The sequence below is a fragment of the Convolutriloba macropyga genome, chromosome 15, assembly GCF_964194025.1.
Source record: "Convolutriloba macropyga chromosome 15, txConMacr16.3, whole genome shotgun sequence".
NCBI classification, from domain to species: Eukaryota; Metazoa; Xenacoelomorpha; order Acoela; family Convolutidae; genus Convolutriloba; species Convolutriloba macropyga.
In genome coordinates, this window is record NC_134482.1 from 12,861,337 (window position 1) to 12,883,219 (window position 21,883).

Sequence of the window (21,883 nt, forward strand, 5' to 3'; positions counted from 1 at the left end):
TATAATTAATCATTGTTTCAAAGCACTCATGAAAAAGCAATTGTTGGACAGAAAGACCCTTTTTTCTCAGAACTCTCCAGCTATCAAAGTTTTCTAACGAAAAATATTTCTCAAAATTTTGTGTTCAGTCCATTCTATATACCTTTTAGAACTTTTTTTGAGCAACCGAAAACCAGAGCTCCTTAATGTATATGTGAACATAAACGTAAACTATTATATCAAAAGTTTCTGTCTGAAAAGGAGGTCAAGTGAAAAACTACGCGAGGTTTCGCTTTTGCTACATGAAGATCTAATGATTATCTATCGATAATCAAATTTCAACGGTTTTTGTGCCCTCTATTCCTTCTGATCAAAATTCTAACACATTTTTTTGGCTTTGGACGTTTTTCTTTGAAATTTTAAAATTATTTCTTTTAGTTCTCGCAAAACTGAATGGTAATTTTTTCGTGAACATCCAAGAGCAATCTTTTTCTGATTTTTCCATGTTGTGTTTTATATATTTTTAATGTCATCTATATCGTCAATAAAGATAGCTAATTTTGACTTTATCGGGCACTCAGGAAGATTTTGAATGAATAGTAGGAAGAATAGTCGTCCAATTGCCGATTCTTGAAAAACATCATTGATTAATGAATTATTGCTTTATTTATGATTTCCTGTTTGAACGTATTGTCTTTTTTTGACATTTAAGAACTTAAAATTCTATATATTCAAAACTTGAGTTTCTTTTTGCAGCTCTTTTTAAATGGAATTTCTTGATCAACTGTGAAAAATTAATTGGCTAGATCAAAAAGAAATAACTCAAAGGTGTTTTGAGACTTTTGGTTGTTTTTAGTTGCTCAACAACCTGTCACACCATCATCAGTGCGACGCATATATCTAAATCTAGCTCTTTTAAAAAAATTTTTTGCATTTTTTACTCCGGAAATTATTGAACACGTGACCTCTAGGTTTTAAGCATCAAAGCTCATAACCTGGCTGTCACGGGTTCAATCCCTTCTTCGGGTAAAAAGTTTTGCGTATAACCAATCCTAAAAATTGTAATTTCCCTCTCTACTTAATGTATAAGGGGTATATCTACTACATGCATAATTTTTGGCAATGAAATCACAACTGATTTGGAATTAAGATTGCAACTTTGTAACCGGTGAAGTTTTTGTTAGCTAAAATACTGGATATATTTGACTTGGTTACTGAAAGCGGAATCATTACAGGAAGAAATAATTTACTTACGCTTGATTTATTAAGATTCTCATGAATGATAATCTTATCGACAGCATACTCTTTCGTATATGGGAAGCCGTCTGTAAAGATTCCATCGACTACTGATACGTTGTCACAAATCGACACTGAAACAATACTTAACTCATGATTATTATAACAAAGTGATAAATGGATCAAGAAGACGTCAATATCAGAGGCGATACTGAGTTGTCGAATAAGCTCAAGGGGGGGGGGGGTTAATCATCAACCGTCCCAGACCCTAGTGCCATAGTATCTCAGGACTGAAACATTGTATTCCAATTGTATATCGTCGGATCAGTAGTGTATCAGTGTATCTTAAGAGTATTTTGCCACTCATAATGTGCAGGATAGGTCGCATAGATACTTTTTTTCTGAAAATAGACTGTGCATTCTTGGTTTTGATTCTCATGATGTTCATAGCAAAATCATGATAAAATTTGAAAATTTCGAAAAAAATTTGAAATTTTGGGCGATGCACAATTTGAGCATGACGATGAGATTATATCTTAAAACATTGAAAACAACGTTTAGGCATTACAAAAAACACCCGTCAAAACCAGTAAATACGAGCCGGATGACCGGAACCTTGCGATTCTTAGATTTTTATGGTTTTTATTTCAGATAGGAATGGAGTTTTGTATTAATGTTTTAGTTTTAGCTCAACGGAAACGGATACAAGTGGAATACAACGTCTCAGCACTGAAATACTATGGCACTAAGGTCCGGGTCGATACTTTTGACCTTTTGCTGTTACAGTATTGTTATTTCTGCGTATATAGTTCCTCCCCCCCCCCCCCCCCTCAAGAGGGGTCAAAACAATAAAAAAAATTAAAAGTATTGAAGGGATTCCTCAGATATGATACGACTCTTTGCAAATTTGGGGTGGGGGTCATCGGACCACCCCCCCCCCCCCGGCTGATATGACCCCCCCCCCCGGATTTACTAAGGTCCGGGTCTAAAACGTATTGGTAAAAAGTATTGATCTAAAGCGAGCGAAACGTAGTAACTTAAACTGGAACTGAAACGAACCTGTGCCCGAAAGGATTAAGTAGAGGCATGAAAAAGTCAAGCAAAAAGAAAGCTATAAAAACTCTTGTAACAAGACTGTCTAAAGTTAGGCCGTTCTATGTGTGAAACGTTTTTTTGTGATTATTTTATGTGCTACTTCAACGATCAGTGCTGGTTCAGTGCTGGTTCAATTGAAACTAGACCAAATGACTCCGTCTACATGATTGACGCATCGACGGTGGTGACACTAAAATGCGCTGGTTCAATTCAGTACGAAATGAAGTTCAATCAGTTCAATTCGAAAGGGATCTAACTCAATTATAACTGGAACGAGTAACTGAAAATATTTATATATTTATTAGTAAATCAATGATTCTTACGCATTTGCTTCAATTTAGTTCAAAATAAATTTATCTCCTCCTCAGACGAAGGGGTGGCCCATTGGAATGATCTTCTGTTAAAGGTTCGATCCATCGGACTCCACTTCAGTTAAAGGTCTGGTCCTCTGGACTACGACTCAGTTGAAGGTCTTGTCCCATGGATCATCCTTCAGCCGAAGGTCCAGCCGACTGGACTGCCCCTCAGCCGTAGGTACTAGATTCTGGACTGCCCCTCAGCCGTAGGTACTAGATCATGGATTGCTCTTCAGCCGTAGGTAGCTAAAAACGGAGTGCACCTCAGCCGTAGGTATTTAAAAACGGACTGAAATTCGGACGTGCAGTCTGTAAAGTTCGGCTGTGCAGTCTGTAAAGTTTTGCTGAGCAGACCTTGCACAGACTGTAAAAATGATCTGCGCAGATTAATTTCAGAGTAACATTTTTTTGTTCTGTATTTTTACCATGATCAGCGTAAAAAATGACATGAATATAGTACTGTGCAGGGTAAAATCGCAGAATTGAAATACTATGATTCAGCGCTGAGTTACTATGTTACCATGATCCGGGGTGTAATGTATTTAATCAACTTTTACTTCGGTTATAACTGTTGATGGACTCACGCCTTGGTGCATCCGATTCTAATACTGTTTTCGGCCACCTTTTTCTGGCCGAGGTTGGGGTCCGGAAACGGAATTAGACATGAATCTACGCTTCCAAATGAAAATGCAAATATCCAGACCGTTTCAGACAAAAAACGGTTATGCCCAGAATTCTTTGTTTACAATTTTTTTTATTGCGTTAATCGTGAGCTCAAAAATGAGCATGACTTTAGTGCCTTTATGTCCAGATTTTTGTACAATTAACAGGCTATCTTGCGTACACCACAATTTCGAAAACGTTCAAAGCATTTTATAAGGTTGTTGTGCGCGGTCAAAGGTGAGTTTGTTCACCCCTGCAATACTTATATACATACGGACAAGCTCTAGACAAAATTTTCAAAATGCGTTCATCTCATGTTGAAATATTTTGAAGTAAAGTTAAGAAATCGGTCAAAAACAGTTGGTACAATTAAAATTTTACAATATGAGCAGTAAAACATCTGGCTGAAACCGGGCTATCGCTCCAGATCCTATATTGAGATATGTTTAAACTTCAGCAGTTTTCTCTAGTTCTTTACGTGAAATACTACAAAACAAGACAACATGCTGGTTCCCGGAATTGAGGCTCAGAGCATTTCAGCGCTGAATCAACACATTTTTAAGTGTAAAAACTTATTTCAGATGTGAAACATGGCATCTCCATAAATATTTTAAGTCTCCTTATGAGCAGTTTTTCAACATAAAGATAATATTGAGGTCATAGAATTCGCCCAGGCTAAACTTATTCTGTATAGTCTGAAAAATAATCATACTCTAAAATTAAGTCTGAGCGGAATACTGTTATACTTTTGTTGCTTCTGGTAATTACCATAGTAGTCTTCACGTTATTTATACTTAAGCTAGCTTGTAGGCAAATACCAGAGAACCCATTTAGTTTAGTGGTTACGACTTGCTATTCAAATTAAATGTTACAATTACCCACGCAGAAGCTCGAATCGGAAATAAATCAAACCTTGTTGGCGGGAATTAAGCTGAACATATAATTTTTCTTGAAGTGAATTTCATTCAAAGATTAAGACTGACCATTGTAAGTTGCAACACGAACAGTGTACTGGCCATCCTAAAAAACAGAGTGTCTTTAGACTGATTAGCGCTGATTTGCTCTGCCACCAACCTTCGGGTTGTGTCTTTTTTTGACTAAGATTGTTTACCATTTTAAACTTATTGACACTTTTCACTTGAGCGTGGATTTTAGCAGGAATGCTGAATAAACTGTTCTGAATTTTTTACCTCTTCTTTCAACTCTAAATTGAAAAAAAAAACAATAACATTTGAGCTAATGGTTTTTTCACCACACCTACTTGATTCCTCACTCAAGTGAAAACTTTCACCGAGTTCCAAAATGGCCTGAAATGAATTTAATGCGCTCTGGGGTCCCAAGTTCCAGAAAATCGTGTTTTCATTCAGACAAATGTACTGGCGATCTGGCACCTCAGCTTGCTTTTAAATAGCAATAGTAGCAACAAAAGAGAGACTGCAAAAATCTATGGGGTAGCGATGCAGATTCTTTTCACTGACGTGATCAAATTGGGGCTATAAGAGTATTAAAAATCTTGCAAGCATCTTGCAATGTCCTTCAAAAAATTTTTCCACTCATAGCACGGAGTCTTTAAAAAGACAATTGACAACCTAAAAGTTTAAGATTGAAAAGCTAAGAATATGCCTGCTGGCTTCTTGAAGCCTAATGAATATGTACGAGCTCTTTCAGAGCCTATCGCGACAGGAAATATGCACTTTAGAACGAGACAAAGGTCAGCAAAAATTCCGATGATATATCCGGACAAGACTTTTATGACTATGAGTTCGTTTGCCAGGGGTAAGCTTAAAAAATGGGGGTAAATCGATTGAAAAATTTGTTTTAAGAAAAGAAAAGACTTTGTAATTTGATTCGGACTAGGAAAACTCCATCAAATCCGTAAGATCTCAAATCAATTTTCAAAAGGAAACATTTTAACGCGAGTTTTTAAACTATTTAAGAAGTCTAAAATCTGTGAAATTAGGAAATCTCAGGCCTTATAAAAAAGAGATTAAAATCAATCAAAGTTATAATGGTTGTATCAATCTCTTGGCATCGGTAATTGCTACCTGAAAAAGATTTAAATCCAAGGAAAACCGATATTTTCGGTGATAAGAAAGTTTAAAGTCTCCACCCAGTATTAGCGCTGGGGCAAGGAATTACCTTATAGAAACGATAGTAGATTTTGTTGTCGATGACTATTTGGACTAGCTTGTGAGAGTTGTGTTAGTTTTTGCGCTTTGTCCTGAAAACGTTTATTATTTCAGATCTATTTTTTCGAAGTTATTGATAACATATTTTAAAAATGTTGTTTACTTTTTGCTAAAGAGTTGTCAATTTCGCGTGGATTATCCCCATCCCCCTATCAATTTAGAGTGTACATCTAAAAGAATATTTGGCACAAGCTGTCCAAGAAATAAGTAGTATTTCTGATATAATTTGCGATAATAGCGAACAAGGTTTTTGAAAAACTAATGGGCTCTCATCCTGTCAAGTTGTGGTTCCAATTGAACCAAACATGGTATAGATTATCGCATGTGCAAGTAGTGTCTAAAAAGTTTTCGAGTACCCCGTTCAGAAAAAAAGTTAATAATTCAGACGTATTTTGCAAATCTTGCCAATAAAGTTTTTTTTTAAAAAAAAGGATTGCCAGCAAGGGGAGTTAGTTAGTGTATGTCGAGTCTAAAAGTTCATTTTTAGATTTTCTAGAAAAAAAATATTATTTGTGACCATTTTTTGCTTATTTACGAAAAACAAATCCTAAAACCTATGATCATTCAACCTGTCAAGGAGTTGTTCAAGTTAAGCCAAATTTGGAGTGGGTTCTTTCCAGCTACTTAGAGTTTAAAACAAAACCAATTTTTGGATGGTTTGTCTAGAAAAAAGTGCTTGAGACGTGATTATGCGATTTTAGCTTTGCTTTCTTTTTTAAAAAGTGGGTTTCCATTGGATCAAGTAGTTGTTCAAATTGAACTAAGCAGCGTATCGCGAGTGTATGCAGTGCTAAGAATCAACTTTTGTTATAGCCTGTCTAAAAACTTACTTTTTCAGACCTAAATTGCGAGTATAGGGAGAAATTTATTTGAATAGTGTTTTTCATCCTAACAAGGAGTCGCTAAATTGCAAAAATTTACCGTGAGGTATCACGAGTGTATGCAAAGTCTTGGAAAAAAATATGTTTGGTGTAGCTTGTCTTGATAAAAGTTAGTACTAAAGACGTGTTTTGCAAACTTTGCGAAGAAAAATTGTGAACGTTTCTTCTGGACACGGAGATTTTATTTTGCCCTTCTTGTTAAACTGAAGCGAACAATGTAATCAGTTACCCAGTGTACCTTGAGTCTAAAACCAAAAAACTTTAGGTGAGTTTTATCCAGAGAAAAGATAGTACATTAGAGTAAACTTAGCTAATTTGGAGAAAACAGATATTAAAAATACTAAAATTTGCTAATCTCAAGGAATTAATCAAAAATAACTAAATTTGGTGTTGAGTATCTATCCCCTGTGTTGGTATATTCTAAAATAAAAACTCTTGTTAAAGCATGTCTAGAAATTGATTGGTTTTTCAGGCGTAAGTTTGCAATTTATGCGAAAAAAGTACTTTTTGAAAGGGACCTTTATTCGGACAGGGTATTGTTAAAAATGCAACAAAATTGGCGAGAGTGTATATAGAGTTTGAATTGAAAAAAAAATCTTGTCTTAGTTCTCTAGAAAAGACAGTATTTCAAGAAGAACGATTTTAAAAAAAAATGTGATTTCATCAGGTCAAAGGCTTTTTTCAGGTTCAACCAAGCATGGTATGGAACTACTCAGTATATCAATATATGTATAGAAGAACAGATAAGGTAAATTTTGTCTAAAATAAAATAGATGGCAGTTAAATCCTTGACGATTTTTCATCGAGAGGAGACAAGAACTTGCTAAAGAGATGTTTTTAAATGAAATGGATCTCGTAACTATTATCAAGTTCAAAAATTTCCAAGCCAATTGTCATCCTGTAGCAGTCTAAGCAATTTTTTACAATCCTAAGAGGGCAAAATCTGTGCAAGTCAGAAATTTCAGGCCTAATGACAAGAAATGAAAACCAATTAAATGTATAATAGCTGAGCCATCTTTTTTGGGCTGGCGATCCCAAGCAGACTAACATAAGAACCCAGAGAAAAACTACAAAATTGACCTCATGAAAAATGAAACGTTCTTACTTGGTACTGAAAATGGGGCATAATTGCCTCCCAGAAATGGTAGTGGATTTCTTTTTGACAATTTTTTTTCGGGCTAGCTTGTCAATGTTGCGCTTGTTTCTTGAATTCATGATACTGCGATTAGTTGATTTAGGTGGGGGAATAACTTTGTCTAGTTTGATATTTCAATATTGAGCTATGTTTATTTCAATCTTGCCAATAAATTTTTTTTAAAAAATGGGAATTGTCAGCAATTCAAGCGGTTACTCAAATTGAATCAAACAACGAGTTAGTCAGTGAATGTCAAGTCTAAAATTTCAGGTATAGATTTTACAGAAGATAAATATTATTTGTAATCAATCTTTGCTCATTTACGAAAAACAAATTCTTAAAATTATGAAAATTCAACCTGGCAAGGAATTGTTCAAGGTAATCCAAATTTGAAGTGGGACATTTCCAGTTACTTATAGTTTAAAACAAAAGCACTTTTTGCATGCTTTGTCTAGAAAAAAGTACTTGAGACGTAATTTTGGGATTCTAGCTTTAATTTTTTTTATAAGTGGCTTTCTATGGTATCAAGTGGTTGTTGAAATTGAAATAAGATGTGTATCACAAGTGTATGAAGAGCTAAGAAACAACTTTTGTTGTAGCCTATCTAAAAACGTATTTTTTCATGCCTAATTTGCCAATATAGTGAGAAATGCACTTGAATAGTGTTTCTCATCCTAACAATGAATCGTTAAATTGCAAAAAAAGGCGTGAGGTATAACGAGTTTATGCATATTCTCAAAAAATTTTGTGTGGTGTAGCTTGTCTTGATAAAATTTAGTACAACAGACGTATTTTGCAAACTTTGCGAAGAAAAATTGTAAACGTTTCTTCTGTACATGGAGATTTTCTTTTGCCCTTCTCGTTAAACTGAAGCAAACAACGTAATCAGTTACCCACTGTACCTTGAGTCTAAAACCAAAGGAACTTTAAGTGAGTTTTATCCAGAGAAAAGATAGTATTTTAGAGTAAACTTAGCTAATTTGGAGAAAAAAGATATTAAAAATATTAAATTTTTATAATCTCAAGGAATTGTTCAAAATGAACTAAATTTGTTGTTGAGTATCCCCTTTGATGGTATATTCTAAAATAAAAACTCATGTTAAAGCCTGTCTAGAAATTGATTGGTTTTTCAGGCGTAAGTTTGCAATTTATGCGAAAAAAGTACTTTTTGAAAGGGACTTTTATTCGGACAGGGTGTTGTTTATAATGCAACAAAATTGGCTTTGGCAAAAAATATCAAGAGTGTATATAGAGTCTGAAATGAAAAGAAATTCTTGTCTTATTTCTCTAGAAAGGACATTATTTTAAGAAGAACGATTTAAAAAGATTGTGATTTCGTCAGCTTAATGACTTTTTTACAAGTTGAACCAAGCATGGCATCGAACTACTCAGTATATCAGTATATGTCTAGAAGAACAAATAAAGTAAGTTTTGTCTAAAATAAAATAGATGGCAGTTAAATCCTTGACGATTTTTCATCGAGAGGAGACAAGAGCTTGCTAAAGAGAAGTTTTTAAGCCGAAATGGATGTCGCAACTATTATCAAGTTCATAAATTCCCAAGCCAAATGTCATCCTGTGACAGTCTCAGCAATTTTTTTCAAGCTTGAGAGGACAAAATCTCTGCCAGTCAGAAAATTCAGGCCTAATAACTAGAAATTAAAACCAATTAAATTTATAATAGCTGAGCCAATTTTTTTGCGCCGGCAATCCGAAGCGGACTAACATAAGGACCAGGAGAAAATAATTACAAAAATGGCCGCATGACAAATGAAACGTTCATACTCGGTACTAATGGAATCATACTCGGTAATAATGGGGCGAGGAATTGCCTCCTAGAAATGGTAGGAAATTTATATTCGACGATTTTTTTCGGGCTAGCTTGTTTATTTTGCGCTTGTTTCTTGAATTCTTGATACTGTGATGACTTGATTTTGGTCTTAGAGTGGGTATTAACTTTTTCTAATTTGATATTTTATTATTAGGCAATATTTTTTTCGAGAATTACGAAAAAACTCAACGGTTTTGTATCCGAATTTGTTGTTTATTATATTTTCAACCGGTAAACCAGATGCTCTGTTTTATTGAAAATATTCTTCAAGTCTTCAACAATTGATTTTCGTAACAACAACTTTTGTAGATATAGTGGACTTCCACAGGATTAAGATTTGTCTAAATTTAACCCAATTTGTTTTGGTGTCTCCGCAGTGTTTTGAGATTCCTTAGCAACAGGAACTTTTGGTATAGTCTACCTAAGAACTAATTATTTTTTCTGACTTATTGTGCATCTCTAGAGAAAAAAGTATAACAAGTGTAAATGGAGCCTAAAACTAAAAGTTTTCGGTGTAGCATGTCTTGCAAAAACCTTAGTATTTAGCAAAAACCTTAGGTGTTTTTTAAAGAATTGTGGCGAAAAACATGTTTTAAGAAGGTTTCATTCCATCAAGGAGTTGTTCAATTCAAACCAAACAAGATATGGATTTATTAAGTGTATTCAGAGTCTAAAACAAAAAGAAATTCAATAAAAAACATCTAAAAAAAATACAGAAAACATTATTTGAGACCAAACTTTGCAAATGTAAGATTTGAATTTTTATTATTTATTTTATATTGCAATACTGTATTCAATTATTTATATAAATTTGTATTTATATTTCTATATATATATATATATATATATATATATATATATATATATAATTTTCAACAAAATTTGGATTCAAATTACTATAAAAGACTGAAAAAAACAGAAATCCTTAAAAAAGGTCCATCACATGTTTCGAATAAAAATCTTTAACCTTTTCAACAGAATTTTTTCTTTTGGGAGGTATAGGATGCATAAGTATGCGTGTGGGAGGTAAGTATCCTAAGTATCCTGGGAGGTAAGTATCCTAAGTATGCGTGTGGGAGGTAAGTATGCGTGTGGGAGGTAAGTATCCTAATCATTATTTCCCCCAGTTAAGTGACGATACACAAACTGTCCTTTAAGGATGTCTCGAGTAATGAAATGCAAAAGTACTCAAAAAGTAGGACACCCTTCTTGTGACATATTTTTCTTTTCAAGAACTGTGTTTGTACTTCAATTCCTACGTTCTAATAATCCACGTTTAACTCATTTTGTATGCTTCAAGCATCGAAGCGTTCTAGACAAGCATCAAAGCGTTCTAGACAAGCATCAAAGCGTTCAGACAAGCATCAAAGCGTTCTTCAAAACTGTCGTTTATTACGTCACCAACGCAAACATCTCTATTGAAGATTAGTCCCTATCTTTAAACGTATCTTTGAATGTTTAACAAGCTTTAAGCAACCCTTTTCTACATCTGAAAACGGACAATACCATAACACTTAAAAAGCTATGGCTCTTCTTGACGAAAAAGCTTTCCTGAGCTCAAATAAACAAGACATGTAAAATAAATATTGATATTTCCAAAAAATTACAAGAAAAGGACACGTTTATCAAAAAAGTTATCACTCAGCTGGCGGAAAAATTACTGGACAAAAAGGTGGTAAGTGGTCAAGACAATAGGGAACATGCTATGGTCGAATTAGCAATCCAAACAGACAACAGTGAACAAGTAAGAGATTTCCAAAAAATTTCAATTAAGGATGTTAACGAAAATTTAGTTATTGGGAGCAGCATTATTGAAAAACTAGAGCAAGATACAACAATACCTGCTGATATTGGGGTGCATGCTTATCGGGGGTCAACAACAAATGAAAAATTGAGAGTACTGAAGGATTACGAGGCAAAAAAAACTGAAAACTTTGGTCTTACAAGACGGAACCAATAACGTGCTGAAAAATACGTCTAAACCTGCTGAAGTAAATTTTGAAGAACTCAAACAACTGGTTAATATTTGCGTTGAAAAATTCACACCAGAAACATTTGTACTCTGTAAAATACCACCTTTAAAGGATCTTGAACATAACACTCAGAAGAACAATATCATAGATAAATTTAATTCATTACTTCATGATAACTATGACAACAATGATCGCTTTAAAATTTTGCCACTAAACGATTACGTTAAAAGCGCTGCAATAAAAACTGATGACTCAACGAGCTATAATTATTTGTTCTATGAAAAAGTTCATTTCAATTATCAGCATGGCGTTCCATTATTGAAAAACTGGCTACTTTCTCACTTGTTGCTATCATCCAATGGTCGAAATGCTCAGTCCTATGGGGCTCCTCAATCAGGAGCCACTGATAATACACAGGCAAGGCAACCATTGAAACTTGTAAGAGCTCAGTTTACCAGACAAAACAGGTAACAACTTTCCAAAGAGCAGTAAATTACTCTCATAATAATCCTTACAATAATCAGTTGCCTTATCGCGCTCACTCTTATGCTTATAAATTCAATGGTTCTAACAGCAGTTATGGCTTTTAGTGTAAAGTATCTGATCGGTTTCTGATGTAGGTACCCCACAAAATTGTATTTTTAAATGCTTTCTTTCTTTGTCTTAGCTCGACCAAAAATTTTTATTTTCCTTTGTTTCTTATTGTTGTCCTCAAGATTTCCCGCGACAGCAATAAGAACAGAGGAACACGGGTACAATTCAAAAACGCTAAGCTTAAAAAATGTATTGGCATTGAAAGAAAGAATTCCAATAGAAGTGCTTACTCTTTTAGTAATAAACTGCAACATACTGTACGCAATCTTCATCCTAATCTTACTGATCAACTGTGGCGATATAGAGTTGAATCCCGGCCCAATTGTGTCGTTTGCAGAGGCTAAAACAAAATGAAATGTGGACAAAAAACCTTAAAATTTTCCAGGTTAACTGTCGAAGCATTGTAAATAAAAGACGGGCATTAAATGAAATTGTTGGAGAACTGCCAGAGAACACTATTTTTTGTTTTACAGAGACATGGCTCACTAGCAACGATCATGATGACTTTTATAACCCTAAGAAAGACCAGTATAGGTCTTTTAGATTTGAACGAGCGAATGAGGGCATTTCAAAAAAGGGCGGAGGTTTAATGCTGCTTATACCAAAAATCTTTTCCCCAAAATTGAGAAAGGATCTAAATAAGTTCTCAGTTGACTTTGAAAATATATGGGCAGAAATAAAAGTAAACAAACGGAAAACTCAAAATACAAACTTACTTAATGTCACCTATTCTCCCAACAAAAACAAAACGGACATCTTTCTGGAGAAATTGGCTACAAACATTGATAATGCAATAGTCAAAGGTCATAATATAATACTCATGGGTGATTACAACATTAATTATCTGAACTCAAGGGAAAAGGCAAGTTAGACTCAATTTTTTTAGCATACCATCTAGAAATACAAAACAAAACTGAGGCAACTCGTATTTGCAAGGCGAGCAAGACTGCAACGTTAATCGATTACTTTATTTCCGACATTTACGTCAAAAAAACCATTGTGTGCGACACTCCAATTCTATCTGATCTTTTTGCCCTGTGTATTATACTGAAAGGAGAAAAAAAGAAAAAAACCCATTAAAACTGTTAGAGATGAAAAAAATCTATGACCGAAAAACATATAACAACGAAAAATTCTTTGATGATTTGAAAAAAGCAAACTGGTCTGTCATATACCAACAAAATAATGCAAATGCAAAGCTTAAATCTTTCACCAAAATTTTCACTAGAGTACTGTTAAAACACGTGCCACTAAAAAATGTGTTCATCAGAAACAACAAATCATGCTTTGCTCGTTCACAAACTTGGTTGAAAGAGAAAAGCAAAGAATTACAAAAAAATGTGACTCTAGTTTTAAATCAAAAAATTTGAAAAACCTTCTCCGAGTTGAAAGAGAAATTATTCTGCTCATCTAACAGTGATTTCAATAATTTCTATCAGTCAGTAGTTATGTCATCTAATAATAGCAGAAAACGTTGGAACCTTATAAATGAAATAAGAAACTCAACTAGAACAAGAAGCCATATCTACAGTTTAAAAAATGTCTTCAATGATTATGTCACCGAGCCAAAAAAATGCAAACCTTCTTAATTACAGGTTTTCACAGCTAGGAAAATTCATATTACAAGATGAAACTTGCGAAAATATCGAAGACTTTACGGGTAGATCAGCCAAAACTTTTTCGATTAGATGTATTACAGAAATTGAATGCTTACAGTGCATTAAGAAGCTCAATAGAAACAAACCACAGGGACCCTCAGCGCTACCCCCCTGGACCTTAAAAGATGCAGTTTCTGTAGTCAATAAACAACTATGTTTCATTATAAATGAATGCATAAACAACTCTACCTTCCCTGAGATTCTAAAAACCGCTGATGTAACACCAATTTTTAAAAAGAACGACCCCGAGGAACCAGACAATTACAGACCTATATCAATAACACCCTGCATTTCAAAAGTTATTAAAATCTTAATCAAAGAGCAACTGACAGAGTACTTACAAAAAAAACAAACTACTAAGTCGCTCTCGATACGGATATAGGAAGAAACATTCTACAACTGACGCTCTCGTTTACACTACTGAATTTATAAGACATAAAACAGATCAAAACAAAATTTTAGCTGCTGCCTTTCTAAACCTTTCAAAAGCATTTGACTCAATAAACTATGTTATCCTTTTTAGAAAAGCTAGGAAGATTAGGTGTTGACTCTAAAACCATAAAACTAATAGAAAGTTTCATCTCGGAGAGAAAACAGAGAGTTCTGATTAATAACGTAAATTCAGATGAGATTACTCTAAAACGTGATGTGCCTCAGGGGACAGTGCTTGGTCCTCTATTGTTTAATATTTATATTAACGATCTGCGAGATCAAATTGAAAAAAACTGCGAGGTGGTACAGTATGCAGATGATACATTACTCCTTGCTTCCGCTCCTATGCAACGAGAGTGCAAAACAATTATAGAAAAAAATGTAATTTTGCTGACCATGTAATTCACAAGTCTTCAATTGAATCCATCAAAAACTGAATTTATACTAATCAGCCGCAACAGAAATTTCAGCGAATCTGAATCAATAAAAATCGGGAACGAAATTATTACCGAGTCCAAAAGAGTCATGTATCTTGGGGTACATATTGACAAAAACCTCAGTTTCCAAGACGAAGTGAAGCATCTTTTAAAGAAAATGGTGGGTGGAATTAAAACAATTTATACACTCCGTAATCGGATACCAACGTTTCTAATGAAAAAGGTTCTGAACGCATTTGTTATCAGCCATCTACACTATTCATTACTGTTAATTCAATCAATAGACAAAAAATTGCTTATATCGCTTGAAAAGCAACTAAATTGGGCCATTCGTGCTTGTTACTCTGGAAATAGAATGGACTCAACAAAAGATCTCAAGATAAAGCTTTCTATTCTCCCTGTTGAATATTTAATCAAATTGAAAAGAACCACTTATATGTGGAAATTGAGAAACTGTCTTTTACCCGCGTTTAATCCTTTAGGTGTCACAACCTTGCCCACTTGGTGCATCAGACAAAACCTTAGAAGCTGTGACATATTTTTTGACTCTATATGTCACAATCAAAAATTAGAACGTTCAATTATAAAAACTGCATCAAAGGATTGGAATTCACTTCCTAAAGAATTAAGGGGTTTGGAAAAGAAAAAAACTTTCCCAAAAGAATTGAAAAAGTTTTATATTAAATCTTTTTTTGATAATAAACAATATACAACTTATGGGTCGGTTAGTTGGAAATCTATCAGATTTTAAAAAGTTTACTAAACCGTGACTCAAGAATCAACACTAACTGGTCGAGCTAAGAATTAATTAAATTTAATTTAATTACACTTATGTACTAAAATAAATAACCACACTCCAGGCAGTATTATAACAATTGTTAGACCCTCTGTTACTTGTTATGACTGTTATGGTTAATAAAGTGTTCTTTTTTTAATATATGGAAGTGTTGAATTTTGCAGTAGAATAATTTTACCTAATTGAGATTGATTATGTAATCTTGGAGAAAGTGTATTCTAAATTAGAACCTGACGAGCTGCTACCCAAACTATCTATCATTGAATTGGAACTGAAAAAATATAGCAAGCAGTTTTTTTTACTTTGAGCATATATTCAATTGGTCAGATCTAATAGTTTTTTGCGTGAAAAGGTTATTGTTAGCAGTTTTCTATGAGTTTAAACCCAGTGTTAAGCCAATCTGGTGCCTAGAAGAAATTGCATCTTCCCCTGATTGAGGTCCAGACTCAAATTGATCTATGATCAGACCCACTCGAGGGCAGATCCGTGTGTTTCCAGACCGAAATTACAGGGTCTGTACAGCAATTCGAGCGCTAAATAATTTGGTTCATGGTCTGATGTAGGTCTGATCAGATGTCAATTTGGTCTGGAAGGTCTGTTGAAGGTCAGTTGGAAGGTCTGGTGGAAGGTCTGGTCTGGAAGGTCTGGTGGAAGGTCAGTTCGGCCTTGAAAGTCTGATCAGAGGCGGAATCGAGCGCACTTGAGTCTTATCAGAAGCCATGCCAAGATCACTTGATTATGGCTCTGTCACGAGCCAAAAAACGTTGAGACTGATTTCCCCCAATCAAAACGAGCAAGACAAAAGAGTCCAACCGCTAACAATTGGCCGTTCTTCATAAAAAGGAATAGCAAATATAGATTCAAACGTTTCTTACAAAAAAATATCAAACTTTATCTATAGCGCCGTTGAACTTAACCAATGTCATGCAGAATTTTTAATTGAAAAATTCTGTAAATCTTTTATTCCACGAAAACACTTTCAATTTTGAATTAACCTAATCGAATTTTGAGCTGGAGACATCGTTTTTCTGAAATATTATGCTCACTATGCCTACAAATTACGGACCTCTCGTGGCAACTCCTTTCCGCTGAGGTCGCTCCGCCATTGGACAACGGTAACTTCATTAGACCCCTACTGACGCAGTTGCCAGCAAAAGGTGCCAGAATTTATCTGAGTGGAGTCTTGTGCAATTTAATGGCGAAACCCCCCAGGTTGACCACCTTAGACGAAACATTGAAAACTTACTAAGACTTATACGGTGCCGTAGAAAACTTACAAAACTTTGTACGGCACCGTATAAGGCCTTAAAAGCTTATCTCATACAAAACACTTTTTCATCACTTTATGGCACTGGGTATAACTTTTTAAATCTCTGAAAAATTTCAAAACTTAGTACGTTGCCGTTTAAGACCTATTAAGTTTTGCAATTTTTCTAAGGTAATGTTTTCGAAATTTAATTTGTTCTGCAGGTAGGCCTGATGGGTGAAAAAATTTACCTCGAAACAGTTCAAAATTGCAAAAACCTGTTACGCCTCTTCTAAGGCCGTACCGAACTTCGGAAGTCTAATGATATCATTTGCAGTTCATGTCATTAATCAAACAGAAAAACTTTCAACTCCAGAAATCCATCGAAAGCGTCAAAACTGAGATTTTGTTCCAAAGAAGACCAATGCTTACGTATTATGTCTCAAATATGATTAGCTGTAAAATGAAGTTCGAAAAAAAGTTTCGGTTTAAGTGAATCAAATAAAATTAGCACTGTTTTTAACATGAAACTGTCAGTACCACTAGGAAAATTTTTTTTTTCATACAGCAATTTGCGAATATCGCGAATGGTGAATTTTAAAAATAGGTCTTTTTAATCGGGCCAAGGAGTGGTTCAAATGAAACCAAACACGGTATGGAGTATCACCAGTGCAGTTAGAGTGTAAAACAAAAAGAGTTTTTGTCATAGCTTGTCTAGGAGAAAATTTAGTTATTCATACTGAAATTTGCGAATTTCGCGATCAACGAATTTTTAAAATTTATTGTTAATATAACGATTTATTATGCTTTGTTTTGTTTGCAGATAGAGTTCAAGCCTGGTATTTTACGTAGTGCTCTTCTCAAAATATCCTATAGTTGTTTGTTTGTAACCCCGCCGTAGCCGGTCCCCAGCCCGGTTGAGAAAGGAGGAGAGAAACACACCCAGAACATACTGCAAAAGTTTCAGAAGTTGGTTTTTCAACTTGACTGGAGCCTTTTCCGACAATTTTCCAGCTATTATTTGACCTTAAAAACCTTATTAATCTTGGTACGGCCTTAGTACGGCACCTTATTAATCGTGGTTCGGCCTTACTACGGCCCGTAAAAAACTTAACAAGATCTTAGTACGGTTTTGATCAAAGACTTAAACGGTGCCGTACTATGGCCTTAGCAAGTTTTCCAAGTTCGGGCAACCTGGGCCTACACTAGAAAATATCGTATCGTCACATTAAGAGCGAGATTGACTCTCAACCTACAACCTCCAAAGCCCGCTGATTGGATTCTAAGTGGTCCATTACGCTCACGTTCGGGATTAGTCTCAGCTTGCTTCAAAGCAAATATTGAAAAAGACAACAAATTACAAAACCTCATAAGATCATGTTATGATGTGGAATTCCTTGAAGCGAATAATCATAATGAACCAAAATCTCCTGCGGAAAAAACCCTCCTGTAATCTTGGAAAAATGCCATGAAGAAACGGACGAAGGTATTATACGGGAAAGTTATGACTGCTGACAATATCCAGCTCTCAAATACTTGTATTCAGCCCCTGTGCAGTTGAAAACTGAAATTGCCGGAAGATCAATTAGCCAATTATCACTAGAGAAATCGTCGTAATACCCTTATGGACGACATCAAATTATGCATACGTAGAAAAACGATTATGCTCTCAGAAATTTGAGAACCATTCAAGTAAGTAGTGGTACCTAGCATCTCACTAACTCATTTTGAACCCCAGCGAGCCTGGAATTGTTCTAAGGGTGCTCACGGAGGCAGCTAATTCTATCTGCGGCTCATTGAATAAATGGTTGCAAAAAGGTTCCTCAACTGCACCAATACTCATCCAATCACTAATCCGTTTCCGACAGCATAAAGCCGGTCAATTATTGTTTTTGACGAAATTGTGGCGCTAGTTACCTCAATCCCATTAAACTGTTTTTCTGTGGAGTGTGACCTCACAGCCAAAGTTACAGTTTACCAGTGCAGGAGCTTGCCCACCTCTGCTAACTACCCAGCGCAACGTTTGTCGAGAGATAATGCCCGGTAGTGGCCCAGAAGCCGCAACAGACGTCTTTGAAAATTTCTACATGGATAACCATATGGACTTGGTAAAAACAATCGAGAAGTGTCTAAGTTGAATTATGTGCAAGGATTGCGGCATCTTGGCTATTTAGTTGGATTAAAACCTACTCAGGTCTTAAGCATTGTAGCGGATCTGACTGCCCAAATTGAGGGTTTCGCCTAAGACTACAGAGGGCAAAGCGCGATTGTCTCACATAGGTTTAATCGAACGTGCTGGGGTTAAACTGAAACACTAATGGACAACAACGAACACTAAGGAGAAAGACACCCTCGTATTGTGCAGGAGAACTAGATGTACAATGAACGAGCCTTGGAAATAACCCTCTGGCTTAAGCCTCGTGTCCGAGGTTTTTTTGGGCCTATCGGTACTGTGGCGCATTTCACTGCCAGTACTATACTATGTTGCTCTTGAGAGACATCCGGCGTGCTGCCGTGTAGCAATAACACGGGGAGCTGCCGCAAGAAATGGCGAAAAGATTCATAAACTGGAGCCCAGACTTAATCGTAAACAAAAAAAATTGAGATCCCTTGCGGATACTTTGCTGGACCGTTTGACCACCTGGAACGGAATATTTGTAGCAACTTTTCTCGAGTTTTTCTAAGAGACTGAGTTGTTACAGCTACAATGAGACAAAAATAGAGCTTGACATCGTATTAGGTAAGGCCCATTTAGCGTCTATGAAGGTGTTCAAACAAAAATTGCGAGGAAAGTATTTGCATCCAGCTCGCAGCTGAAAATATAGAAAGCAACTATCTTTATATACTCAGCCCCGTTACTCATTTTTTTCTGTATGTAAGTTTAGCCAACGGTTTCGGGGTTGTCGTCTCCTTAAAGAAAACAAAGTGCTAAGTTACTTGTCGAAATTAGTCTTTGTTTCTCCTGATAGAGAGCAAAACACATGTCGCTTCATTTTCCTCAGAGAGAAGATAGGAGCAACAACACGCTCTTACATCGAACAGAAAAAATTTTAATCCAAATTTTCAAAAAATTTTAACAGATGGCAGCTCAAATCTGCCATCGGCTAAACAAGCTAACGTAAGCTAAAGTAAGCTGCTGATCTTACTCAAAGTCAGCAATTATTTGATCAACCGCTTTCATGTAAGCCGTTGACATTGTTCTCTGTCATCAATGTTGAGGGAGGGCCTAGTTCACAGAATTGAAGTTGGTCAACTTCACTGTTTCAGAGAGCTTTAAATGCTTCCGACTCGCAGAAAATAGTAGTCAAAGTAACAGACGAGGTGAAATACGGAGGAACTCATCGTTAAAAGATTAGTCACACTGGTCGTGAAGTCCAAAAAAAATCAGAATTTTTAGATTATACATTTGATCTTGTTTTAAAGAACGTCTAAACTTCACTTGTTAATTGTTATATGTTGTACAGAATGTGCAGAGACCTACAAACTATCCAGACCTTGGTCCGGGACACGCTTTGAGAATTTTCTGGATGATATAATATTTCTACAATAGCGAAAAAACCGACGCTTCATACATGCAAAACCGATGAAACCGACAAAAACCGACAAATACCGACGTTTCGTACGCCATTTTTGTCGGTATTTGTTAGCTCGGGTCTTTTCGTAAATTGAACGATGCAAAGTCTGGATCATAAACTTTTTCGGTCTTTCTGAGTCTTTTCATAAATGGAACGAGCCAAAGTCTGTATCATATTGCATTTTTGTCTGTACGGGTCTTTTCATAAGCGTTTTTGAACGAGCACATGAACGCACCAAAAATTTAAACGAGGCAATGTCTGGATCATAAGCCATATTGGTCTGCCTGGGTATTTTCATAGGCAAAAATAGTCTGGATGGGTATTTTCATAGATCATTTTGAGCGAGGACCTCATGCTGGGGATACTTGGACATGATATCAAACATGATAGCCACCCGTTATAAGATCTCTCTTCCGATGATAGGCTCTGAACCGTTTACACACGCATGCTAATAGTTTGATTTAATGCAATCCAAAACCCTGGAGTTTGGGTCTAGTCTCACTGTGCTAGAAACCAAATACTGAACAACAACAACTGAATTTGAGTAAACCTAAGTACTGAACTTAGGTTTACTTAGGTTAATCAAATAGGGCGTTCTTGTAATTAAAACAAATCGGTGAGCTGTATGGTGAACGGTTCTGACCTAACTATTGATCAGAGAAAAAAGTTGTGAAAGAGCATCGATAAACGTTGTCTTCTACCTTTCACTCATTGAGTTCTTTTTTTCATTTCCTTTTTCTTATTATGTGATATTCTACAGTTTATATTGACTTTCAGAAGAATTCCAACTTTATCCACCTTTATCAGTTTCTATCGGTAAACTCTATTCACCACTCTTGACTAAGTCACTGCTTTTCTTATATCTAATTTGCATTTTATCTGCGGTCAAAATATTTGTTTTTATTGGGTGTTGATTCTTTTGTTTAGAATTTATAAAAAAAAGTTTTATAAAAAACTATAAAAAATTTATAAAATTTAGAATTTATAAAAAATTTTTATGAAAAACTCACAGAAATTTGAACCCGTTCAGCAATGAAATATTATACGATTTGTGGATTTCTTTTTTCTTCTACTTTTTCTGCGGTGAAGATAATTAGAGAACTTTACTGTGATTTTTAAATTTAACTGTGTTGTAATGCGGCTTTTATCAGAGAAAATTTGTCACAGCAATCAACTAACGTTCCATTACACAGTGAGCAGCTGTGAGTACAAAACTGTCATTGATAACCACACCACCACAGAACGTAACCAATGGCAACCACCATTCGTTTGGATTGTATACTCTAACTCGAGTAAAAAAAAGTCTCTGAGGTGACTGCGTTCCATTGATTACCGCTCCTCTTTTCGTGTAAAGCAACTCACTGTCAGCCAGTTGTGACATTAAACGGTAAATAAGAAACAGGAAAAGAAATGGGGATAGTATTATCATTTTGTTTTTGAATAGTAGTTCTTTTTATCAAGAAAGCGACAAGAACAAAAATCAGTGAAGTTTGCTTGGAATCCCGGGTCAAAATGTCAACGCTAAAATTTTGCGGTGAATGCGGTGATTGTTTGCAACGTTTGCGATTTGTACAATTTTGTAAACTCAGTGAAAATAAAACATTCACCTATATGAACCGCGGCTCTTATGTCACTTAACAATAAAGAAATAGATCGAATTTCGTTTTGCGCTAAACTTCTGTTCGAATAGCGGTTTTCAGCGATATCTATATTTTTACCAGTTCCTGTTGCTTGCATTAAAATTAAAATTTTTGCCGGCAAAAATGAATAGCCTTACAAAAATTTAACGCATATTTTCTTATTGATGG

At 35.3% G+C, this 21,883-nt stretch overlaps 1 protein-coding gene across 1 annotated transcript in view; it reads right to left on the bottom strand.

Annotated features, from left to right (window-relative positions):
- LOC142354089 (transmembrane protease serine 11B-like protein) overlaps window positions 1-21,456 on the bottom strand; it is a 43,061-nt gene extending 21,605 nt beyond the window's left edge. The window contains exons 1-2 of the mRNA XM_075406362.1: window positions 21,255-21,456; window positions 1,234-1,349 (exon numbers count right to left, since the gene is read on the bottom strand). Of these exons, the coding sequence (XP_075262477.1) occupies window positions 1,234-1,349; window positions 21,255-21,456 (318 nt within the window). The remainder of the gene's footprint in view (window positions 1-1,233; window positions 1,350-21,254) is intronic.
- Between the last annotated feature and the right edge of the window lie 427 nt (window positions 21,457-21,883).